This window comes from Esox lucius, chromosome 11, assembly GCF_011004845.1.
Source record: "Esox lucius isolate fEsoLuc1 chromosome 11, fEsoLuc1.pri, whole genome shotgun sequence".
NCBI classification, from domain to species: domain Eukaryota; kingdom Metazoa; phylum Chordata; class Actinopteri; order Esociformes; family Esocidae; genus Esox; species Esox lucius.
The window spans coordinates 52,489,569-52,516,911 of NC_047579.1; the positions used below are offsets into that span (position 1 = coordinate 52,489,569).

A 27,343-nucleotide genomic window follows, 5' to 3' on the forward strand; every position below is an offset into this window, starting at 1 on the left:
AGTAAGTCTTTGGATGTTAAAATTGGACACGGTTGCATAGATTTCTGTTGCATACGGAGGGGTGAATCAGGGGTGAATTAGTCACAGGGGCAAAATGACCTGTCATGACCCCACTGCACCCAATCCATGCCCCTGTGACACAGACAAATCTGAACATATTGTAATTTCTACTGGCATAAGATAAGGGAGCCATCCATGGCTGAGAGGCAACACGTATTATGAGATATTGGTGTTCACTACATATGTCCATCCCTCCTCCCCATCTCTCTACTTCATCCTGTCTCCATCTATCTATATCATAATTCCCATCTCCATACTTCATCCTTCCTCCCCATCTCTATACTTCATCCTTCTTCTCTAACTATCTAGATCATCCTTCCCATCTGTACATTTCATCCTTCCTCCCCATCTCTATACTTCATCCTTCTTCTCTAACTATCTAAATCATCCTTCCCATCTGTACAATTTATCCTTCCTCCCTATCTCTATACTTTATCCTTCATCCCCATCTCTACACTTCATCCTTCCCATCTTTATACTTCATCCTTAACATCTCTATACTGTCATTCCTTCCCATCTCTATATATAATTCATCCTTTCTCTCAATGTCTTTACTTCATCCTTCCTCCCCTTCTCAATACTTCATCCTTCATCCCCATCTCTATTCTTCGTCCCACCTCTCAATCTATCTACATCATCCTTCCATCTCTGTATTTCATCCTTTCTCCCCATCTTTACACTTCTTTCTCCCCATCTCTATATCTCATCCTTCCCATCTCTGTACTTCATCCTTCCTCTCCATGCCTCTAATTCATCCTTCCTACACATCTCTCTATTTCATTCTTCCTTCTATCTCTATTCTTCATCCTTCATTTCCTCTCTCTACGTCATCCTTTTTACCCCATCTCCCTACTTCATCCCTCCTACCCCATCTCTCAAGTTCATAGAAGCATGGTCTCAACTTTGTCCAGAAATGTTCAAAATTCAAAAACAAATTCTCAAAAGAGAGACGATTCTGCAGAGAAGTGTGGTTGATAGTGGTGGACCTGTGTGTCTGTGTGTGAGACGGAGAGATAAACTGAGAGTTTAAAGACAGCGGCACACTAGCTTACAGTAAGCAGAGAAAGAGAGTGAGGGAAGGAAGACAGAGGAAGAGACAGACCAATCATTCAGTGAGACAGAATGCAAATGTCAGATCTCTCTCTGTCAGTTTAAATCTGAGACGGTATATTGGCAATAACGTTTGTTTCCAAGGCATATACATGTGGAAAATAGTAAGAAATTACATGAAAAAAAAAAAAAACATGTTAGTGCTGATACCTGGGCTGAGTTTCTTCATGTTAGTACTGACACATGGGCTGTGTATCTCCATGTTAGTACTCATACCTGGCCTGTATTCAGGTTAGTAGTGACATCTGGGCTGTGTTCCGGTTAGTACTGACATCTGGGCTGTGTTCCTCCATGTTAGTACTGACACCTGGGCTGTGTTCCTCCATGTTAGTACTGACATCTGGGCTGTGTTCCTCCATGTTAGTACTGACACCTGGGCTGTGTTCCTCCATGTTAGTACTGACACCTGGGCTGTGTTCCTCCATGTTAGTACTGACACCTGGGCTGTGTTCCTCCATGTTAGTACTGACACCTGGGCTGTGTTCCTCCATGTTAGTACTGACACCTGGGCTGTGTTCCTCCATGTTAGTACTGACACCTGGGCTGTGTTCCTCCATGTTAGTACTGACACCTGGGCTGTGTTCCTCCATGTTAGTACTGACACCTGGGCTGTGTTCCTCCATGTCAGTACTGACATCTGGGCTGTGTTCCTCCATGTTAGTACTGACACCTGGGCTGTGTTCCTCCATGTTAGTACTGACACCTGGGCTGTGTTCCTCCATGTTAGTACTGACACCTGGGCTGTGTTCCTCCATGTTAGTACTGACACCTGGGCTGTGTTCCTCCATGTTAGTACTGACACCTGGGCTGTGTTCCTCCATGTTAGTACTGACACCTGGGCTGTGTTCCTCCATGTCAGTACTGACATCTGGGCTGTGTTCCTCCATGTTAGTACTGACACCTGGGCTGTGTTCCTCCATGTTAGTACTGACACCTGGGCTGTGTTCCTCCATGTTAGTACTGACACCTGGGCTGTGTTCCTCCATGTCAGTACTGACATCTGGGCTGTGTTCCTCCATGTTAGTACTGACACCTGGGCTGTGTTCCTCCATGTTAGTACTGACACCTGGGCTGTGTTCCTCCATGTTAGTACTGACACCTGGGCTGTGTTCCTCCATGTTAGTACTGACACCTGGGCTGTGTTCCTCCATGTTAGTACTGACACCTGGGCTGTGTTCCTCCATGTTAGTACTGACACCTGGGCTGTGTTCCTCCATGTTAGTACTGAGATCTGGGCTGTGTTCCTTCATGTTAGTACTGACACCTGGGCTGTGTTCCTCCATGTTAGTACTGACATCTGGGCTGTGTTCCTCCATGTTAGTACTGACACCTGGGCTGTGTTCCTTCATGTTAGTACTGACATCTGGGCTGTGTTCCTTCATGTTAGTACTGACATCTGGGCTGTGTTCCTTCATGTTAGTACTGACACCTGGGCTGTGTTCCTTCATAAAATGACATTACAATTGTATAGGAGCATACCTAGTGTTTCAGTGTTTTGACCTCAAATGTCGATGTACCATTTGTAATTCATTAATTTGAGAGAATTGGTCAGGGATCTGAATGAGGCACTTGGTGATCCTAAACAGATCCGTTTAAAATAAAAAGATTCCAGAATCTGTTCCAACAGGATCCCCCTCAAAAATTACTTTTTTTTTACAGCAACAAAACACTGAGATCAAGGTATCTTTAACAAATGTTTGAAAAAACACATCAATACAATAACACATTTTAAATGGGTTATAAAACACAGACATGAAAACATCATATTCTTTAATAAAACACTCTTTGGCCAGCCTCTTGAAATGCCCGATAGGTTCCACAGCTCCAGTTTGAAAAAAGTGTTTGAGGTTGAGCCGACAGTAATGTGCACAACCCTGGAAAGCGGATTTATATAACAGTAGAGACCAAAGGAGTATTCACATTTTGCCATCCCTGAGACCAGCAGCATCAGAGAGTGAATAACCATATTTGAGACTGCAGGAGTTTTCATAAAATAGCGTTCTAATCTAAATGCTGGCACAGCGTAGATCGGCGAGACTTCAAGGGAGTGTAGCCCGCTGTCCCGTACGAAGGATGGTGATACTAATGGCCCAATGGAAGTGCTATCAGGAACTGCCACCGTTTGCTGGAATAACAGTTGCTGCTGTAATCCAACAGATGATATGGCCATAGTCTCTAATCAGAATGAATGTCAACTGGATGATTTAGCTATTCATGTACTGCTGTTTCCTACAAACTACTTCAGACTAAATGGAACCCTATTTTCCAAAAAGCGTCCTGCTTTAAACCAAGTGGAACCATATTCTCTAAAAAGATCACTACTTTAGAACACTACTTTAGAACTCCCTATTGGTGTATTGTTGTATTGGTGTACTGGTGTACTGGTGTACTGGTGTATTGATGTACTGGTATACTGGTGTATTGGTGTACTGGTGTACTTGTGTACTTGTGTACTGGTGTATTGGTGTACTGGTTTACTGGTGTATTGGTGTACTGGTGTACTGGTGTATTGGTGTACTGGTGTATTGTTGTACTGGTGTAGTGGTGTACTGGTGTACTGGTGGACAGTGTGTCAGCTGAGACATGTCTTGCATGTCCTCTCTTTAGTCACTGGATGATTAATTCTCTTTCTGTGGAGCTCTGAATACTCTCTGAATACTCTCTGAATACTCTCTGAATAGTGGGTCATAATACACAGATGAATCCATCGTCACAGTGGCTCTGACTCATGGATGTGCTGCCCTGCACACACATTCCCACACACACACACACACACACACACACACACATACACACAAACACACACACACATATACACACACAAACACACACACACATGCACACACACACATACACACACACACACACACTCATGCACACACACACGCACACACACATCCACACACACACCCACACACACTTACACACACGCACACACACACACACGCACACACACACATGCACACACAAACACACACCTGCACACACACACCCACCCGCACACACACTCCCACACACCCACATACCCATACACACACGCACACACCTACACACACCTACACACACACACATGCACACAGACTCACACAGACACACACACGCGCACACACAAACACACACCTGCACACACACATGCACACACACACACACACACGTGAAAACGCACATGCACACACACACACACACATACACACACAGACAGACAGAGGGGGAGAAAAAACTGATGAGGACCAAAGAAGTTCTTGATGGTATTGAGCCCTTGCATTAAAAAAATCTATATTTTCAATCAGTCAATCAAATGTATTGTATTAAGGCCTTTTTAGATCAGTTGTCACACTGTGCTAATACAGATGCCCAGCATAAGACCCCAAAAGCAGAAACAGATGTTAAACAGTGGCTAAGAGAAACCCCTTAGAAAGGCTGGACGAAAGGAAGAAACTTGAAAAGGAGCCAGGCCAAGTGTTCATAAATATCCTGAGAAAATCTGAGACATCTGAGATATTTTCTCTTTAAACAAAGCCATATATTTACTTTAAACACAGCCAAATATTCACTTTGAACACAGCCATATATTCACTTTAAACACAGCTATATATTAATTTTAAACACAGCCATATATTTACCTGAAACACAGCAATATATGCATTTTAAATGGAGACATATATTCTCTTAAAACACGGCCACATATTCACTTTGAAAACAGCTATATATTCATTATAAACACATCCATGTACTCTTAAAACACAGCCATATATTGACATTCTACACCGCTTTATATTCATTTCATACACAGCCATACATTATTTTAAACACTTCTGTTTCTCACTCGAAACCTTTTCAAAACAGCATCTGTGATGGTATGGGGGTGCATTAGTGCAAATGGCATCTGTGAAGGCACCATTAATGATGAACAACATACAGATTTTGGAGCAACATATGCTGCCATCCAGACTATGTTATTTTCAGGTAAGGCCTTGCTTATTCTACACATATTACAACATAATGGCTCCATAGTAAAAGAGTCCGGGTGCTAAACTGGCCTGTCTGCAGTCCAGACCTGTCACCCATTGAAAACATCTGGCGCATTATGAAATGAAAAATATGACAAAGAGACCCCAAACTGTCGAGCAGCTGAAATCCTGTATCAAACAAGAATGGGAATATTTTTTACTTTCAAAACTACAGCAGTTGATCTCCTCAGTTTCCTTACAGATGTTTACAGAGTATTGTTAAAAGAAGAGCTGATGCAACACAGTGGTAAACATGCCCCTGTGCTAACTTTTTGACACGTGACACGTGAACTCTTGATTTGAATCATTTCTTAAGAGATTACGGAATCTAGACACTAAGCTAGTTGTTAACTGAGCTTTGGAGATCAGTGAAGGACTAGATGCTTTGAAAATGAAAAATAAACAGAAATAAAAAGCTGTCCTGTTAATCCTCACTCCTGAAAGGAATTTGTGTTATTTATAGTATATCTTTTTTACTTGTTACATAAAGGTATTTACCTGCTTTCACTGCAGACAGGTAGAATACCCAACCAACTGCGACACAACAAAAAGAAAATAAATACTATTTTCGAATCCCCAGAAACCTAGTTCAAAACTTTCATATTATACGAAAGATCCTTCTTACTTTGTGTTTTATGAATGTTTATGTTATCGTAATGTTATATTGTAATTTCCAAGCAAATAAACAGTAAAAAGCTAAAGTCCCATCTTTTCTGGAAATTGGGTTTTAAATATCTGATAAACATAATTATTCAGACCTTTTTTCATGACACTCAAATGCATCCTGTGTTTTTTGCCATCAAGTGAGATGTGGCTTGACCTTTATTGAAGTTGGCCTGTGGCAAATACAATGCATTGAACCTGATTTAAAAAGGTACAAACCTTATATGTAAGGTCCCGTTGCTAAAGCATTGAAATGTCCCCGGAAGTGGAGTGGGCTCCATCAGTGTGAAATGGAAGAAGTTTGGAAACACTGAGGTGCTTCCAGATAATAAGGGCCTTGGTCAGGGAGGAGACCGAGAACACAATAGTCACACCAACATAGTTTATCTGCAGAAATCAGAGAAGCTGCCAGAAGGACAACCATCTCTGTAGCCCTCCATCAATCTGGTCTATGTTCGAGTGGCTAGACTGAAGCCACTCGGGAGTAAAAGGTCAATAATATAGACCAATCAGCTATAACATTATGACCACCTGCCTAATATTGTGTAGGTCCCCCTTTTGCCGCCAAAAACAGCCCTGACCCGTCAAGGCATGGACTCCACTAGACCTCTGAAGGTGTGCTGTGGTATCTGACACCAAGAAGTTAGCAGCAGATCCTTTAAGTCCTGTAAGTTGCGAGGTGGAGCCTCCATGGATCAGACTTGTTTGTCCATTGGATTGAGATCTAGGGAATTTGGAGGCCAAGTCAACACCTTCAACTAATCAAATCATTCCTGAGCTATTTTTGCTTTGTGGCAGGGCACATTATCCTGCTGAAAGAGGCCAATGCCATCAGGGAATACCGTTGCCATGCTTAGGTAGGTGGTACGTGTCAAATTAACATCCACATGAATGGCAGGACCCAAGGTTTCCCAGCAGAACATTGCCCAAAGAATCACACTACCTCTGCCAGCTTGCCTCCTTCCCATAGTGCATCCTGGTGCCATGTGTTCTCCAGGTAAGTGATGCACCCGACCCGCCACATGATGTAAAAGGTGATTCATCAGACCAGGCCACCTTCTTCCATTGCTCCGTGGTCCAGTTCTGATGCCCATTGTAGGCGCTTTTGGCAGTGGACAGGGGTCAGCATGGGCACCCTGACTGGTCTGCAGCTACGCAGCCCCATACACAACAAACTGTGATGCATTGTGTGCTCTGACACCTTTCTTAGTACCAGCATTAACTTTTTCAGTAATTAGAGCAATCTGTTGAATCGGACCACATGGGCCAGCCTTTGCTCCCCATGTGCATCAATGAGCCAGTTCACTGTTTTTCCTTCCTTGGACCACCGGGAACACCCCACAAAGGCTGCAGTTTTGGAGGTGCTCTGACCCATCTCAATTTGGCCCTTGTCAAAGTTGCTCAGATACTCACGCTTGTCCATTTTTCCTGCTTCTATCAACTTTGAGGACAGAATGTTTACTTGCTGTTTAATATATCCCAACCACTGACAGGTGCCATGATAATGAGATTATCAGTGTTATTCACTTCACCTGTCAGTGATCATAATGTTATGGCTGATCAGTGTATATTGGTGTCTAAAGGACCCAAGAGCATGAGGAAAAACTCTCTGGTCTGAACAGAGGAAAATCAAACTATTAGGTTTGAATGCCAACCACTTAGTCTGGTGAAAACAAGGTACTGACTAATACCATCCTTTTGGTGAAGCATGGTGGTGGGAGTTTCATGCTTTGGTGATGCGTCTGGTTGAATCCAGCTTCATCCACAAAGTTGAATTTATATGATGTTTGACTGGCTTCCATCTCCATTACATTCTAAAAAAAACAGTAAATCCATAATTTTACAGTACTTTACATTATGTGTAAATGTGTAAATACCCTGTTTGGTTATTGAACAGACATCTTACCTGGATATATTGATACCGGAGTTCTTTCACACGTTCACCGTTTCTCTCAAAGGGTACAGTGTACAACACTTGGGTCGGTTTTCATTTGGAACTGCAATCCACTGTGTTTGGATTGATTAAATATTCTAACATTATTAACATTTTCTTTATATTTCAATCTGGTTACGGCAGAAATGCACACCAGTTGCCATTATTCTGTTTTGAATGTGTCCATCCATCCATCTTCTTCCGCTTATCCGGGGCCGGGTCGCAGGGGCAGCAGTCTAAGCAGGGATGCCCAGACTTCCCTCTCCCCAGACACTTCCTCTAGCTCTTCCGGGGGGACACCGAAGCGTTCCCAGGCCAGCCGGGAGACATAGTCCCTCCAGCGTGTCCTAGGTCTTCCCCGGGGTCTCTTCCCGGTGGGACGGGACCGGAACACCTTCCCAGGAAGGCGTTCCGGAGGCATCCGAAAAAGATGCCCAAGCCACCTCAGCTGACCCCTCTCGATGTGGAGGAGCAGCGGCTCTACTCTGAGCTCCTCCCGGGTGACCGAGCTTCTCACCCTATCTCTAAGGGATCGCCCGGCCACCCTGCGGAGAAAGCTCATTTCGGCCGCCTGTATCCGGGATCTTGTCCTTTCGGGCATGACCCAAAGCTCATGACCATAGGTGAGAGTAGGAACGTAGATTGACTGGTAAATCGAGAGCTTCGCCTTGCGGCTCAACTCTTTCTTCACCACGACAGACCGATACATTGACTGCATTACTGCAGAAGCTGCACCGATCCGTCTGTCAATCTCCCGTTCCATCCTTCCCTCACTCGTGAACAAGACCCCTAGATACTTAAACTCCTCCACTTGAGGCAGGCACTCTCCACCAACCTGAAGTGGGCAAGCCACCCTTTTCCGACTGAGGACCATGGCCTCGGATTTGGAGGTACTGATTTTCATCCCCACCGCTTCACACTCGGCTGCAAACCGTCCCAGTGCATGCTGAAGGTCCTGGTTAGAAGGGGCCAACACGACAACATCATCTGCAAAGAGCAGAGACGAAATTGTGTGGTCCCCAAACCTGACACCCTCCGGCCCTTGGCTGCGCCTAGAAATTCTGTCCATAAAAATTACGAACAGAACCGGTGACAAAGGGCAGCCCTGCCGGAGTCCAACATGCACTGGGAACAAGTCTGACTTACTGCCGGCAATGCGGACCAAGCTCCTGCTTCGGTTGTACAGGGACCTGACAGCCCTTAGCAAAGGACCCAGGACCCCATATTCCCCAAGCACCCTCCATAAGATGCCGCGAGGGACACAGTCGAATGCTTTCTCCAAATCCACAAAACACATGTGGATTGGTTGGGCAAACTCCCATGAACCCTCCAACACCCCGTAGAGGGTATAGAGCTGGTCCAGTGTTCCACGGCCCGGACGAAAACCACACTGTTCCTCCTGAATCCGAGGTTCTACTATCGGCCGTATTCTCCTCTCCAGAACCCTGTGTTTTGAACTTTTTTGAGAACAGTGTGTAAGCATTTAAAAAAACATGTGCTGTGAATATGCTGTTTGTAGGTGGTTGAGTTTGAATGAGAAAAGTGTTCATGGATTTTGGGGAATGTGTTCATTGAATGCATTTTGTGTGACAGCAATGAGAAATTATTCACAGTTTGGTTCAAATACACTTCCATTTTGCTGACTGTGTGAAGAGTTTTGTTACTGTAACTTCTGTATTGTTCAATATTTGTAAGCAATCGGGAAAAACTTTAATAAGTTAAAATTAAACATATTTACCTCTGATCCATAGTTGTTTCTCTAAATGATATTTCCCATAGAGCACATTCTACATTTATTCATTACATTATGTCTAACTACGTCTACTTTTGACAGGATCTACATTATGACACTTCATAATGACACAGTCTACATTATGACATTACATTATGACAGGATCTACAAAATGACAGTCTCTACATTATGACAGGATCTACATTATGACATTAAATTATGACAGGATCTACATTATGACATTACATTATGACAGGATTTACATTATGACAGGATCTGCATTATGACATTACGTTATGACTGGATCTACATTATGACAGGATCTACATTATGACATCACATTATGACAGGATCTACATTATGACAGGATCTACATTATGACATCACATTATGACAGGATCTACATTATGACATTACATTATGACAGGATCTACATAATGACGGTCTTTACATTATGAGGCTACTTAAACATAGAGTCCATGTAGGAGATGCATTTCTGTTTCGTCGTATTTCTATTCGGGCCTTCCAGAGCATTGTGGTATAAGAAACAGACTGGGATGTTTCTACACAAACCCTATCATTGCCATGTGCGTGTGTGCGTGTGGGTGTGTGTGTGTGTGTAGGCATTCTGAGAATAACATTTGCCCTTTACATTTCCTCAGAGGATAATGTGTTATTGCAAGTGACATTCTTTCTCTCTCACACACACAAAACATACACAGTGATACACACAACATTGACACACACACACACACACACCAGCACAACCCAGCCATGCACACTGACACACACGCATACACACAGACACGAAACAGCCATGCACACACACACACACACACACAGACACAACACAGAAACACACACACACACTCTTTCACATCCATGTGACCTGCAGACACTGAGGTCCCCTGCCATCTTCATTTCATTACTTCCTGTCTGAATACACTAGAACACACACTCCTCCCCCCATCTTCTGTCCTCCTTCACCCCCTCACCTTTCTCCTCTTGTTCTCTCTCCATTCTCTCTCTTTCTTCTAAACTCCCTTGTTTTTCCTCTCTCCATCTGTCCTCCTCTTCCTCTTTCCTATTGTCTTTTCTTTGGCACTTCGCCCTTCCTGACCCCTCTGCCTCTCTTCATCCCTCCATCTACCTCTCTTCATCCCTCCATCTCCCTCTCTTCATCCCTCCATCTCTCTCTATTCATCCATTCATCTCCCTCTCTTCATCCTTCAGTCTCCCTTTCTTCATCCCTCCATCTCCTCTCTTCATTCCTCCATCGCCCTCTCTTCATCCCTCCATCTCCCTCTCTTCATCCCTCCATCTTCTCTCTTCATCCCTCCATCTTCTCTCTTCATCCCTCCATCTCCCTCTCTTCATCCCTCATCTCTCTCTCTTCATCCCTCCATCTCCCTCTCTTCATCCCTCCATCTACTCTCTTCATCCCTCCATCGCTCTCTCTTCATCCCTCCATCTCCTCTCTTCATCCCTCCATTCCCCTCCCTTCATCCCTTCATCTCTGATATGTCCCAAAAGGTCATGTACTCTTATAATCACTCAGCACAGCCAGAAGAGGACTGGTCACCCCTCAGACTGGATCCTCTCTATGTTTCTTCTTATATGTTGAGCCTACTATGGACTTCTAGTCTGAGTGTCTGTATAAACTCTTGGTGACAACAGCAGATGTAAAAAGGCTTTATAAAAGACATCTGATTGACTCATCTTGCTCCCTCCAACTCTTTATTTGTCCCTTCATCCCTCCATCTCTCACCCTCCATCCCTCCATCTCTATCCTTCCAACCCTCCACCTCTCATCCTTCACCCCACCCCAAACACACGCTGATCAGAGAGACAACCGCTTTCAAATGGAAATAGAGAAAAAGCCAGAGGGTCCGTCTTGCCCTGTCCCCTACCTTTCCTACAATACATACACCACCCTACCTTCCCTACAATACATACACCACCCTACCTCCCCTACAATACATACACCACCCTACCTCCCCTACAATACATACACCACCCTGCCTCCCCTACAATACATACACCACCCTACCTTCCCTACAATACATACACCACCCTACCTCCCCTACAATACATACACCACCCTACCTCCCCTACAATACATACACCACCCTGCCTCCCCTACAATACATACACCACCCTACCTTCCCTACAATACATACACCACCCTACCTCCCCTACAATACATACACCACCCTACCTCCCCTACAATACATACACCACCCTACCTTCCCTACAATACATACACCACCCTACCTCCCCTACAATACATACACCACCCTACCTCCCCTACAATACATACACCACCCTACCTTCCCTACAATACATACACCACCCTACCTCCCCTACAATACATACACCACCCTGCCTCCCCTACAATACATACACCACCCTGCCTCCCCTACAATACATACACCACCCTACCTTCCCTACAATACATACACCACCCTACCTCCCCTACAATACATACACCACCCTACCTCCCCTACAATACATACACCACCCTGCCTCCCCTACAATACATACACCACCCTACCTTCCCTACAATACATACACCACCCTGCCTCCCCTACAATACATACACCACCCTGCCTCCCCTACAATACATACACCACCCTACCTTCCCTACAATACATACACCACCCTACCTCCCCTACAATACATACACCACCCTACCTTCCCTACAATACATACACCACCCTACCTCCCCTACAATACATACACCACCCTACCTCCCCTACAATACATACACCACCCTACCTTCCCTACAATACATACACCACCCTACCTCCCCTACAATACATACACCACCCTACCTTCCCTACAATACATACACCACCCTGCCTTCCCTACAATACATACACCACCCTGCCTTCCCTACAATACATACACCACCCTACCTCCCCTACAATACATACACCACCCTACCTCCCCTACAATACATACACCACCCTACCTTCCCTACAATACATACACCACCCTACCTTTCCTACAATACATACACCACCCTGCCTCCCCTACAAACACTGACAAAATGATCCAACCAAATTCAATGGAAAGATGTTGGAAAAACAGTACATTCAGACAGAGCTAATCATATTATGTAGCGTAATGTAGATACAAAATGTACTCTATTTATTTTTAACAAAAGGTTGATGACTACAGAACTTGCCAAATTCCTCTGTAAAATCTTGTGGTTGTGATACCCGTTTCATGATCTTATCTAAACAGTACTAAATAATATGTTCATTATTTCTCGGTAATTGGGTTTGGTCTTGTGAGAGTCAGTGTTGGATATGTCCGGTGGATATGTCGCTTTGCGTTCTGAGTAATGAATCACGGACACTAAACTTAACGCATGTAACATGTTTTAATTCAACTAAATTGATGAGCATGCCAAGTGAACGGATCTTCTGAAATCGTTTAATGAGACTAGCAAGTTAGGCTTTGGTGTTTTCGTTTGCACAGATGTTTTATGAGTTTCGCGAGATTTGGAATATCCGGTAGCTCCTCCCCGCAGTGTGTTTTTTGCCCGGACCAGAGTTGGAAACAGCTGAATTCTTTATCTTCCCCCAACTTCTATTTAGAAGAGAACTAGCTGCTGATAGCCATAGGTTTGTATGACACGTTTTTATCGGTCTTTTATTAATACTTCCATGCAAACCTTCAGTACTTAAGATAGCTAGCTAGCTGGAGAAGGTGAGTAGCCTACTAGTGGAGTTGAGGACTGAAACCTGAGTGCCCACGAAAAGAATAGCCCGCTTTACACAAGACGTTGTTCTATGGTAGTCGACAAACTCAGCTGCTAGCTAGCTAGCTAGCTAGATATATTAGCGAATTTGAGATGTTTGGTGGCCGTTAGTTTAGTTCTAGTCGCATGAATGTGGTAATACAATAAGGTTTACGGGATGAACTGAGTCATTTATATAAACACTGTTTATTTAAAGTCATAATTGGGTCAGACGCAATGTCTGGCTAGCTAATGTGATGTTCGCTTGATACTGTTTTTACACTGTTATCGTTATTTGACCTTTGGCGACTGCGGTAGTAACAAGCAGAGACTTGATTGTAAAAAAAGATTATCTGCCGCATTTTCTTCCATCTAGCGTTTCTTGGTATCTACCACACATTTGGTATTTCGCCTCTTCGCGGTCCGTTATGGTAAATAACAACGGAACTGGTATAATAAAAACGTGAAATAATTGATCAGTCCGGAGATGGAAGATGCATTATAGTTCCCAATGTTGCGTGGGGATACGGGCTGTGTCATTGAGACGATCTACATTTTGAGGAGGTAACAGCCAATGCCATTGAATGTCCCATCCAGTTGACTACTTTAAGATGATTGGCGCTTTATTGGAATGACACATTAAGTTTGAATTCTATATCATCGTGCTGCAGAGCTTGGCATTGTCTTTTTAATGCAAAAAATGCAACTGACGGGTGTTGTTGGGCATGGACATTCTACTTAAAACCATCTCGCTACTGCAAGTTTGCCAGATTCAGCCAAAATGTCCAACACAATATATATCCTATAATGAAATCCAGAGTTGTATTATTTAGTTCACATGGTTTAAACAAAACTACCAAAACACTCCCCTTCAGAAACAGGCTGCCTCACTGTCTGGTAGTCAACAGGTCACAGTCAAATGCAAATACTTGAAAAAAATTGCATGAATAGAAGTAGCCCAAAACCCAACAATATATTTTTTTTCAGGACATTGATCCAATCCTTGTTCAACAGGTTGCAGCTATGGTATTTTGATTGGACCAGTGTGTTCTGGAGCAATGGGTTGCTTTGGAGGAGTTGTCCTTTATTGTACTCCGTTGGTTATTTGTTCTTGTTAATGCAGGTAACCTTATCTATATTCTGCTTGCCACATAATTTAGTTGGTCAAGAGGACGAGCATTAATGTCCAGCCCTGCTTCTGAGGTCAACATCGGTCTTCATTCCAGCAAGATGAGGAAGCGGAGGAGAGACAATGAAACCGGGTCACCGGACTCTAAGGAGCCAGCCAAGAGATTTTCAAAGTATGAGGTAAGCAGACCAACTTCAGGATTATCTTTTCAAAGTATGAGGTAAGCAGACCAACTTCAGGATTATCTTTTCAAAGTATGAGGTAAGCAGACCAACTTCAGGATTATCTTTTCAAAGTATGAGGTAGGAGAAGGAGAAGGAGAAGGAGGAAGGAGCCTGAGATAGTGCGTGAGGTTGAGAGGTTCCGACTGGAGGTAGTCGGAATCACCTCTACGCACGGCTTGGGCTCTGGAACCACACTCCTTGAGAGAGGATGGACTCTTCACCACTCTGGAGTTGCCCATGGTGAGAGGCGGCGGGCTGGTGTGGGTTTGCTTATAGCTCCCCAGCTCTGCCGCCATGTGTTGGAGTTTACCCCGGTGAACGAGAGGGTCGTTTCCCTGCGCCTTCGGGTCGGGGATAGGTCTCTCACTGTTGTTTGTGCCTATGGGCCGAACGGCAGTGCAGAGTACCCGACCTTCTTGGAGTCTCTGGGAGGGGTGCTGGAAAGTGCTCCAACTGGGGACTCTATCGTTCTACTGGGGGACTTCAACGCCCACGTGGGCAACGACAGTGACACCTGGAGGGGTGTGATTGGGAGGAACGGCCCCCCTGATCTGTACCCGAGTGGTGTTCAGTTATTGGACTTCTGTGCTAGTCACAGTTTGTCCATAACGAACACCATGTTCAAGCATAAGGGTGTCCATCAGTGCACATGGCACCAGGACACCCTAGGCCGCAGGTCGATGATCGACTTTGTTGTCGTTTCATCTGACCTGCGGCCGTATGTCTTGGACACTCGGGTGAAGAGAGGGGCGGAGCTGTCAACTGATCACCACCTGGTGGTGAGCTGGATCCGATGGCGGGGGAGGAAGCTGGACAGACTCTGCAGGCCCAAGCGTACTGTAAGGGTCTGCTGGGAACGTCTGGCCGAGTCTCCTGTCAGAGAGATCTTTAACTCCCACCTCCGACAGAGCTTCGACTGGATCCCGAGGGAGGCTGGAGATATTGAGTCCGAGTGGACCATGTTCTCCACCGCCATTGTCGAAGCGGCCGTTCGGAGCTGTGGACGTAAGGTCTCCGGTGCCTGTCGAGGCGGCAATCCCCGAACCCGGTGGTGGACACCGGAAGTAAGGGATGCCGTCAAGCTGAAGAAGGAGTCCTATCAGGCCTGGTTGGCTTGTGGGACTCCTGAGGCAGCTGACGGGTACCGACAGGCCAAGCGGACTGCAGCCCGGGTGGTTGTGGAGGCAAAAACTCGGGCCTGGGAGGAGTTCGGTGAGGCCATGGAGAAGGACTATCGGCTGGCCTCGAAGAGATTCTGGCAAACCGTCCGGCGCCTCAGGAGAGGGAAACAGTGCCCTACCAACGCTGTTTACAGTAGAGGTGGCCAGCTGTTGACCTCAACTGGGGATGTCGTCGGGCGGTGGAAGGAGTACTTCGAGGATCTCCTCAATCCCGCCGTCACATCTTCCATTGAGGAAGCAGAGGATGAGGGCTCAGAGGTGGACTCGTCCATCACCCGGGCTGAAGTCACTGAGGTGGTCAAGAAACTCCTCGGTGGCAAGGCACCTCAAGTCTCTGGATGTTGTGGGGCTGTCTTGGTTGACACGCCTGTGCAACATCGCGTGGCGGTCGGGGACAGTGCCTTTGGGATGGCAGACCGGGGTGGTGGTCCCTCTTTTTAAGAAGGGGGACCGGAGGGTGTGTTCCAACTACAGGGGGATCACACTTCTCAGCCTCCCCGGGAAAGTCTATGCCAGGGTTCTGGAGAGGAGAATACGGCCGATAGTAGAACCTCGGATTCAGGAGGAACAGTCTGGTTTTCGTCCGGGCCGTGGAACACTGGACCAGCTCTATACCCTCTACGGGGTGTTGGAGGGTTCATGGGAGTTTGCCCAACCAATCCACATGTGTTTTGTGGATTTGGAGAAGGCATTCGACTGTGTCCCTCACGGCATCCTGTGGAGAGTGCTTGGGGAATATGGGGTCCTGGGTCCTTTGCTAAGGGCTGTCAGGTCCCTGTACGACCGAAGCAGGAGCTTGGTCCGCATTGCCGGCAGTAAGTCAGACTTGTTCCCAGTGCATGTTGGACTCCGGCAGGGCTGCCCTTTGTCACCGGTTCTGTTCATAATTTTTATGGACAGAATTTCTAGGCGCAGCCAGGGGCCGGAGGGTGTCAGGTTTGGGGACCACACGATTTCGTCTCTGCTCTTTGCGGATGATGTTGTCGTGTTGGCCTCTTCAAACCAGGACCTTCAGCATGCGCTGGGACGGTTTGCAGCCGAGTGTGAAGCGGTGGGGATGAGAATCAGTACCTCCAAATCTGAGGCCATGGTCCTCAGTCGGAAAAGGGTGGCTTGCTCACTTCAGGTTGGTGGAGAGTGCCTGCCTCAAGTGGAGGAGTTTAAGTATCTAGGGGTCTTGTTCACGAGTGAGGGAAGGATGGAACGGGAGATTGACAGACGGATCGGTGCAGCTTCTGCAGTAATGCGGTCGATGTATCGGTCTGTCGTGGTGAAGAAAGAGCTGAGCCGCAAGGCGAAGCTCTCGATTTACCGGTCAATCTACGTTCCTACTCTCACCTATGGTCATGAGCTTTGGGTCATGACCGAAAGGACAAGATCCCGGATACAGGCGGCCGAAATGAGCTTTCTCCGCAGGGTGGCTGGGCGTTCCCTTAGAGATAGGGTGAGAAGCTCGGTCACCCGGGAGGAGCTCGGAGTAGAGCCACTGCTCCTCCACATCGAGAGGGGTCAGCTGAGGTGGCTTGGGCATCTGTTTCGGATGCCTCCGGAACGCCTTCCAGGAAAGGTGTTCCGGTCCCGTCCCACCGGGAGGAGACCCCGGGGAAGACCTAGGACACGCTGGAGGGACTATGTCTCCCGGCTGGCCTGGGAACGCCTCGGTGTCCCCCCGGAAGAGCTGCAGGAAGTGTCTGGGGAGAGGGAAGTCTGGGCATCCCTGCTTAGACTGCTGCCCCCGTGACCCGGCCCCGGATGAAGCGGAAGAAGATGATGATGATGATGATGATGAAGTATGAGGTAAGCAGACCAACTTCAGGATTATCTTTTCAAAGTACGAGGTAAGCAGACCAACTTCAGGATTATCTTTTCAAAGTATGAGGTAAGCAGACCAACTGAAGAATTACCTCTGGATTGTCTATCTGTGGTGAAAAAGTACAATTGCTTCCAATGCATTTAGGTCCTTTCGCTTTCTTGAAATGTGGTTGTGTTGTTGACAGTATTCTTTGTTAAATACTAAGACTAAAAACAATAACATGGTATAACATTACATTCTTGACTTGGATTATTTTTTTTCCATGACAAACCTAAAACACATACATAGAATAGTTTTTATATTGAATGACACTCCAAACTGTGCTTGGATGCATTCAGTGTCCTTTGACATCCTTGGGACGTCTGTAAAGCGTCATTGGACTCCACCTGGAATAAATTAAATTAAATGGGCGTTATTTAGAAAATCACACACCTGTCTATATAAGGTCCCAGACTTCAGTTCATGTCAGAGAAAAAACAAGCCATGGAAAATCTATTTCCATGGAAATCTGTATATCTCTGAGAATAGTGTCCTTGCATAGATCTGGGGCAGGATACAAACAAATGACTCAAACATGGACATTACCCAAAACATAGCTGTATATACTGAAAGTATGTAAAACACTTTTGTCCTATCTGCTCAATCAATGCCAAGGCGTTTGCTACGTTTGCGCCAGAATTTAGGCAAACGTTTTCAACCCTTGGGCGATATTTCCGTCTTATGTTGGCAGGCACCAACCCGGATGCTGAAACTCATAATCACCAGGCTGTTATGTACATAGAACAATGTCTCTGTGCCACTCGCTAGCTTAAAACAGAATGGTTCTCTAGCCGTGTCAGTTTGATGAATCGTGCAGCCTTATGGAGGAATGGTCTGAGATCCATTCTAATGGATTCTCCAATCAGAACTACAATGTAAAAGCTCTGTGCCGTGGTCCTTGTCAGTGGAGGGCGCACAAAGCGCAGAACAGAATACATTGGACCCTTCATTTCAGATGGGTCATTTTGGTTCATTCTCTTAAATGGTTAAAAGTACAATTTATTTCTATGTGTTCTAAAATGTAAATGTAGCGAAGTACCCGGGCCTTTTATTTTTATTCTGCAGCCATTGTCGCTCATCTCCATCAACCAGGAACTGTTAATGTTAATACCGCTTTTAGACTAACGACTTAACACACATCGGAAATGGGAAACTGCTCTTTCACTAGATAATGTTTGTACTTCTCTTCTTTTAATGATCTTAAAGATGTTTGTTTTTTCATAGTGAAGTCTAAGGTTTCAAGTCTTTTTAAATGTTATTCTTAATGTAATATAATTGTGGATTGGAGTTATCAGCTGTGGAGAGAACTTGGGCCTGATCAGTAGTAACAAGTAACAATACACTAAAATATCCTGAAGTCGCATAAAAACACACTGAAAAGTCTGGACTTTCTGCAATTCCTGCTGACGTATTGGAAATGCTTTGGTTGTTTCTGTTTACGGTTCGTCTTAGTAAAAGACTTTTGGGAGAATCAGCTTTTGAGAACATGGTTTGTGTTGTCTCTAGGTACAGAGTCTTTTGAGAACATGGTTTGTGTTGTCTCTAGGTACAGAGTCTTTTGAGAACATGGTTTGTGTTGTCTCTAGGTACAGAGTCTTTTGAGAACATGGTTTGTGTTGTCTCTAGGTACAGAGTCTTCTGAGAACATGGTTTGTGTTGTCTCTAGGTACAGAGTCTTCTGAGAACATGGTTTGTGTTGTCTCTAGGTACAGAGTCTTTTGAGAACATGGTTTGTGTTGTCTCTAGGTACAGAGTCTTCTGAGAACATGGTTTGTGTTGTCTCTAGGTACAGAGTCTTCTGAGAACATGGTTTGTGTTGTCTCTAGGTACAGAGTCTTCTGAGAACATGGTTTGTGTTGTCTCTAGGTACAGAGTCTTCTGAAAACATGGTTTGTGTTGTCTCTAGGTACAGAGTCTGCTCCAGCAGGAAGTTGCCGGCACCCTGAATCAGTCCAATTCCAAGATGGAGTCTCTGCTAGAGCGTGTCCAACGGCTGGAGTGTGAACCCAACTTTGACATCACCATACGGAAACTGGAGGTACGGCATGCGTGCGTGCGTGCGTGCGTGCGTGTGTGCGTGCGTGCGGGCGGGCGTGTGTGTGTGCGTGTGTGCACCTGTATCCGTCAGTGTCTCTGCAACATTTACGACGGTAGTAACCGTTTCCTGAATGAAAGGAATGCGACACCGGTTTTATGGCATCTCACCGTAACACCCACTGCAACCGCGCCGGTCATGGTCGCGCCGGTCACAGCCTGTCGGAGACCCAGCTATCCAGAAGGTCATCTTGGCCCTCACTCTTGGACTCTGGAACACTCTTCATCAGTCAGGGGCTGAGCCGCCAGTAATGCACGGCACACCTCGGACCCGGACGAGAAGTCTTTGTTTACCTGTTGTTGCTGAACTCACTCAAGGAAACACAACCATAACTTAACAGATATTTCTGTTCTACATTGCGCTGCATGGAAAGTCTTCACTTGCAATTTAGTATATCTTTTTTTTATTGCCAGTGCAGGCATGGAGAATGATGGGAAGATGTGGAAGTCTGGATGTCGCCCAACCCTAATTCCATTAGTGTGTGTGTGTGTGTGTGTGTGTGTGTTAGGTCTAACTATACTCATGGGGAGCAAATGTCACCATTAGTATAAGTAAAATTTGCCTCATCGGTCCCCATGAGGCAAAAGTCAATTTCCAGCTCAGGGTTTAGGGTCAAATTTATCATTCATTTTAGAGTTAGAATTGGGGTTTCTTTAAGGTCCAGGTGTTGTTGGTTAAGTTTAGGGTTAAGGTTAGGCATTACATCCAGGTAAAGTTTAGGCATAAATGTTACTTTACTGAGGTTAAGGTTAGGGTAAGGTTTAGGGTTAAGATTAGGGCAAGGGAGCATGCAATTTATATTTTCTGTTCTGCATGAAGATAGCCGTGCGTGCGTGCGTGCGTGCGTGTGTTCGTGCGTGTGTGCGTGGGCGTTGACTGTTCTGACTTTATTACTGGTCCCTTTTGTCACTTTAAGTAACAGAAACTATTTTCTTGCCCTTCTCTCTCCTCAACCGTCTCTCTGCATGTCAGGCTCATATAAAGAAAGTGAAGAGGAGGGGGGATGCTGCCATTGCGTATGTCAGGATGCTGGGGACCTCAGGGGTCAAAGTAACACAGAGTCCGGTAGGACGCCTAAGCTGCATGCTCACACAGACTAACATGCAGAACACCTCCCATGTTGCCATGAAATAATGAGGACGTTTCTAAATGTTCAGTCATTACCATGAAATAATGAGGACGTTTCTAAATGTTCAGTCATTACCATGAAATAATGAGGATGTTTCTAAATGTTCAGTCATTACCATGAAATAATGAGGACGTTTTTAAATGTTCAGTTATTACCATGAAATAATGAGGATGTTTTTAAATCTTCAGTTATCTATGTGTAGTGCTGAATGTGTGTTCATCTCCAGAATCTGTTTGCTTCTGGACCAGTGGACCTGACAGAGACTGATAGAGGACCAAGCTTTGTGGACCTTGTCAGGTAAATGCGCACACACACACAAACTAAAAACAGACAAAAAGACATGCACTCTCACTACAAACCCACACCAGGGTTTTCATTTAGACAGTGTGTTGCTGGACAACATAATATTTGTATGTACCAAACAGACCCACTTGTGTGTGTGTGAATCTCAGTTGAGGCTTCAGTGAAATGATTCTTCTGTTTCTACATATGGAGAAACCAGTGAGAGCTTCCTCCTTTCAAACGCTGCTGTATGGTTCAAATGGCTCGGCATCAGGGCAGCAGAGCCATGCACTAGTTAGCCAGATTGCCACCATTGTCCTTGAACTTTACATACATCTTTTTACCAATCACATTACATTGAAGCTGCCAGAAAATCATGTTTAAATGACTTGTCCTGTGGGCCCCTTTATTCATGGTACGGCCCATCTATTTACCTAAACAGATCAGTATATCAGGACCATTATATGATGTTGGATGTAAATATTTGTCTGTACAGGTGTGATTCTGATGAGGAGATCGCAGAGCACAAGAAGACCATGGATGGATTCAGACAGAATGTGGTAACATCCGGGGGGTGCTCACACACACGCACACACACACACACACACACACACACTACATGCAGGTACGCCCACTATGGAGGCATATTTATGACTTTTTATTGCAAATAGTCAAACAGACGTAGTTATCTTTCACACTTGATCACAATTTACAATAAAAAGGTATTTTATCAAACTTTTGAACCATCAGTTCTAAGAGCATGTTCAAATTCATTTTGGTGGTATGACTGTTCTGAAGTTTTTGCGAGACATGTCTGTCCATCATGTCTGTCCTCTCAGCATAGAGACAAAATTGTGCAAGCCACTTTTGTCAGTGCTAAATAATGCAATGTGTATGCTTCAGCAGTAATATTGAAACTTGTGGATCCAGTCTGCCATGTAGCTCTGATATTAATTACTGGTGGAAACTTTCACACAGAGAATTTTCTTTTGAAACATATATATACAGCCATAATAAAATGTCAGGCTCTACAGGAATTCAGGGAGTCCCAGCCAACCGAAGTGTTTCTATAAAATAAGTCTTCAGCTTCTTCACCAAAAACTCAGGAATGTCTGTTGAAAGACAAGCCCAAAGATGTTCCTTCATAGAAAGCCTTTCAGCTCTACAGAAAGCCATTTTAATTTCTAATCCTAGGTTTTGACAATATCATTTAGAACCAGTGTAGTTGCATTAATAATACTGTGTCCAGTTCTAAAACCATCTGTTCAATATGAATCTGTATATTTTACAGTGAGTCCATAACTTTAGCTAGGCCATACAATTTAGAGCGAGGATGATAATTATGAAATCAATAAAATTAAATTTATTTTTTACAACCCCGTTTCCAGACAAATGGGACGCTGCATAAAATGCAAATAAAAACAGAATGCCATGATGTGCAAATAATAGTTTTTGGAAAAATACATGGCCATTTTGAATGTGATGCCAGCTGTGATAAGACAGGGAAGGCCATGGATGGCAGCATACGTTGCTCCAAAACCTCTATGTATTGTTCAGCATTTATGGTGCCTTCACAGATGTGCAAGTCACCCATGCCATGTGCACTAATGCACCCCCATACCATCACGGATGCTGACTTTTGAACTGTGCACTGATAACAAGCTGGATGGTCCCTCTCCTATTTAGTCCGGAGGACACGGCATCCATGATTCCCCTAAAAAAAATTTACATTTCAATTTGTCAGAACACAGGATAGTTTTCCACTTCAGAGAAGTTGCAAAACAACTTTAGAAGACTGAGGCTAAACAGTACAACTGTGGAGCTCGGTTTGGTCCAGCGGATCTCGGTTTAGTCCAGCGGAGCTCGGTTTGGACCAACATTATGACCACTGACAGGTGAAGTGAATAATACTGAATCTCGTTATCATGGCACCTGTCAGTGGGTGGGATATATTAGGCAGCAAGAGAATATTCTGTCCTCAAAGTTGATGTGTTAGAAGCAGGGAAAATGGGCAAGCGTAAGGATCTGAGTGACTTTGACAAGGGCCAAATTGTGATGGCTAGACAACTGGGTCAGAGCATCCCCAAAACTATAGCCCTTGTGGGGTGTTCCCGGTCTGCAGGGGTCAGTACCTATCAAAAGTGGTTCAAGGAAGGAGAAGCGGTGAACCGGCGACAGGGTCATGGGCGGCCAAGGCTCATTGATGCACGTGGGGAGCGAAGCCTGGCCTGTGTGGTCCAATCCAACAGACGAGCTACTGTAACTCAAATTGCTGAAAATGTTAATGCTGGTACTGATAGAAAGGTGTCAGAACACACAGTGCATCACAGTTTGCTGTGTGTGGGGCTGTGTAGCCGCAGACCAGTCAGGGTGCCAATGCTGACCCCTGTAAAAAAGTGAGTATCCAGTATCTGTGGGATGTGCTGGACAAACAGGTCCGATCCATGGTCCGAAACTTACAGGACTTAATGGATCTGCTGCTAACGTCTTGGTGCCAGATACCACAGCACACCTTCAGAGGTCTAGTGGAGTCCATGCCTCGACGGGTCAGGGCTGATTTGGTGGCAAAATGGGGACCTAGACAATATTAGGTAGGGGGTCATAATGTTATGGCTGATCGGTGTACACTACGTCCATGTACACACCAAACTACGCACTCATGTAACACTACATATTCACACCCCACTACTGATGACGTTCGGATAGGAACTGCTTGTCTGTGATGTGTTGTTTGTCTCACCAGATGGCAAATAGTACGAGGTCAATGCTCCCGGACAAGAAGAAGGAAGAGGAGAGGAATGGAAAAACGCACAGCACCTCTCCTCTACCTCCTGTTCTTTCTTCTCCTCCACCCATTTTATGTCATCCTCCTTCTCCACCTCCTATTCTGTCTCCTCAATTCCCTGTAAGTTTCAGCGCTCCCCTTATGTCTCCTTATCACATTGTATTTGGGACAAATTCATTAACTTGTTTAGGTTACTGAGTTGGGTTTACTTGGCAGTGTGTCCCCAGTGCCTACTCTCTTATTTTTAAAAGTGATTGTGATATAGACTTAATAAAGGGTCTGAATCTTATGTGAAAAATATATTTAGGTGTCTTTGTGGGGTATTGTGCGTAGATAATATACATTAGATAATTTACAGTAGATTGATATACAGTCGATTTAAAAGGTTTTCTCCCATTTTATCTGTAGAAGGCGGAGCCTAAAGCCATCCCAGTGACCTCACCTGCCCCTGACGCTCCCCTGACTCCGGTTAAAACCGAGAACACCATTAAGACAGAGGAAACGTCTCCTCCTCCCATCTCCTCCTTCCCCCCCCCTCCTCCCTCTCCCCCTCCCTGTAAGAGTGACTTGCTGTCTCGTCTCCCCCCTCTGCCCTCCACCCCCTTTCCCTCCTCCCTCCCACTGGAAGCCGCCTCCCACTCCATCCCCCAGAAGCCTGTTGTCCACCTGGCCCGTATCCAGAACCCCACCCCTTGTCTAGTCATCACCTGGAGAGTCATTGACACGGACCCTGCTCCGCCCGAAATGGACAGCTACAGGTACACACCTACACACACACACACACACACACACACACGTTTGTATGGCTATCCTCATGGGGACCAGAAAATAGAAATTGTATGCTCCCTTGCCCTAATCTTAACTCTAAACCTAACCAACAATGCCTGGACCTTAAAGAAACCTCAATTCAACTCCAAAATGAATAGTAAATTTGAACCAAAACCCTGGGAACCGGCATGAGTAAAAAAAAAAATATGGTTTTACTATACTTAGTATAGTTAGACCTAAAACACAGGTACACACACACACACGGGTACACACACACACACGGGTACACACACACACACGGGTACACACACACAGACTGACCCTGAACAACAGGTACTAACACACACATTGAGCTCCCTGGCTGTCTACATCCTGCAATACGAGGCATTCCCAAGAGGGCGTCTTTGCAGTTTTGACCAATGATCGAAGTTCCTAGCTAGTGTAACTGTTAATGGCAGAGATGATTCCTTTATGTAAAATGGGTATAAAAAGTCCACACACCGCTGTTAAAATGTCAAGTTGTGATGTAAAAGAATGAGAATTATAAATCATGTCAGAACTTTTTTCACCTTTAATGTGACCTATAATGTGAACAATTCAATTGAAAACCAAACTGAAATCTTTGAAGGGCAACATTTTAAAACTCACAATAACCTGGTTGCATAAGTGTGCACACCCTTAAACTAATACTTTGTTGAAGCACCTTTAGATTTTATTACAGCACTCAGTCTTTTTGGGTAGGAGTCTATTAGCATGGCACATCTTGATGTCACAATATTTGCCTACTCATCTTTGCAAAAGCACTCCAAATTTGTCAGATTGCGAGGAGATCTCCTGTGCACAACGCTCTTCAGATCACCCCACAGATGTTCAATTGGATTCAGGTCTGGGCTCTGGCTGGGCCATTCCAAAATGTTAATCTTCTTCTGGTGAAGCCATGCTTTTGTGGATTTGGATGTGTGTTTTGGGTCGTTGTCGTGCTGAAAGGTGAACTTCCTCTTCATCTTTAACTTTCTAACAGACGCCTGAAGGTTTTGTGCCAAAATTGCCTGGTATTTGGAACTGTTCATAATTCCCTCCACCCTGACTAAGGCCCCAGTTTGTTCACGTTATAGGTCATATTGAAGGTGGAAAAAGTTCTGATATGATTTATCTTCGTCTCATTATTTTACATCACATACTTTTTATATCTACTGTATGCCTAACCTTCCAAATAGTCTGCAAAAGGTGGACGGACTGTCAGACCCCCAATTTGTATAGTAAACCTTAGTATATATATTTCCAGTGTGGTATGTTATTTGAAATTGATTAACAGGATGACAGGCCAGGGACCTGTGGGATACACAGGGTTGGTTCATTGGTCTCCATGGACCCAGAAATCAGGATTGGCACGTCTGGCCTCCTCTCTGCGTAGATGTCAATGAAGATGTTGCAGGCGCAGGAACCCCCATCTTCTAACTTTCAAACTCCGGCTAACTTCACCGCCAGAGAGGAGGCCAGACATGCCAATCTCTAACCTCTGGCTCTTGGCTAACTTCACCGCCAGCTAACAGTCCCCCCGTCCCCCCCCAGTATCTACATCTCCCAGGAGAGTCGCAGCGGCAGTGGTGTCTACCCCGCCTGGAGGAATGTGGGTGTGGTCAAGGCCCTGGCCCTGCCCATGGCTGTCACGGTAACCAAGTACCAATCAGGGACCACCTATGTCACTGTTGTCGGCAAGGACCGCTACGGCCGCTTCGGGCCTTACAGCGACATACAGACAGTCGTGTTGTCATAGCAACCGGTCTACCGCCCTGATATAGGCGCCATGTTTTTTCTATTATTGTCGATGTTGACACGTACTGTATTGTATTGTACAGTTTTAGTATTTTACCTCTAATTCAGTCACCACCAAGCCTCAGTGGTGTCCCTTGTGTAGTTCATAGAAATACAATACATAGATGCTTCCTGGTTTGTCTCAAGTGTTGGAATGTACTGCTCAGTCTTGTAAGTTAGTTTAACCAATCATAGAGCAAATGTATGGGTATACTTCCTGCTAATACTATACCTGTTGCTCTGCTCTTGCCATTTCACCGTCATGCTTTCAGGGACTTGAATAGGAATGGAGGTTTGTTCATTTTGTTTCATCCATCACTGGCTGTCCATGTTGGGCCCTGCAGATTACAAAGAACTTAAGTCTACAGACTGCACGGTTGTCAGATCAGTCTGGCCTGGTGAACATGTGTGCCTAGTCCTCCAATGACCCTATAGAGTCAGTGTGAATGTTTGGAGACGGTGCTTCTGTTTGAGATTCACCTCACTACTTTTCTCCAGTACAATTACCTTTTCTGGTGTTATTTGTTATTACATTAGTTTAACTTTTTTGTGAGTTAAACCACTGTCTTGCATAATAAAATATGAACCTAAATATTTCTCAGACTATTTTTGAATGTCTTTGATGAGTAAAATGATCAAGAAGTGCAAAATACAAAGGTTTATAGCTGCTAAGTGTGTAACATATAAAAGATATACGCTCCAGTAGTTTCTCTACCCAGTGGTAGTGAAAATATATAATTCAAACACCTCCACCTGACTGACCATAAGGTGAAGATATATAATACAACACTTTGCAGGCAACATTATGTTCACCATGTGGTCTCCAG

The 27,343-nt window shown here is 45.0% G+C and overlaps 1 protein-coding gene across 3 annotated transcripts; it reads left to right on the forward strand.

Annotated features, from left to right (window-relative positions):
* Nucleotides 1–13,022: 13,022 nt before the first annotated feature.
* On the forward strand, nucleotides 13,023–27,112 carry atf7ip2 (activating transcription factor 7 interacting protein 2). Of its 3 annotated transcripts, none has more exons than XM_029123703.2 (9): nucleotides 13,023–13,140; nucleotides 14,417–14,564; nucleotides 19,549–19,680; nucleotides 20,710–20,802; nucleotides 21,093–21,163; nucleotides 21,645–21,708; nucleotides 23,892–24,053; nucleotides 24,342–24,691; nucleotides 26,274–27,112. In XM_029123703.2, exons 2-9 carry the CDS (start codon nucleotides 14,439–14,441, stop codon nucleotides 26,476–26,478), a joined length of 1,203 nt encoding a protein of 400 aa, XP_028979536.2. In that variant the 5' UTR covers nucleotides 13,023–13,140; nucleotides 14,417–14,438; the 3' UTR covers nucleotides 26,479–27,112. The 3 variants fall into 3 exon arrangements, with proteins under 3 accessions (XP_028979536.2, XP_028979537.2, XP_034150831.1); XM_029123704.2 differs by lacking the exon at nucleotides 13,023–13,140 and adding an exon at nucleotides 13,161–13,225; XM_034294940.1 differs by lacking the exons at nucleotides 13,023–13,140; nucleotides 14,417–14,564 and adding exons at nucleotides 14,636–14,687; nucleotides 17,588–19,508.
* Nucleotides 27,113–27,343: the final 231 nt, after the last annotated feature.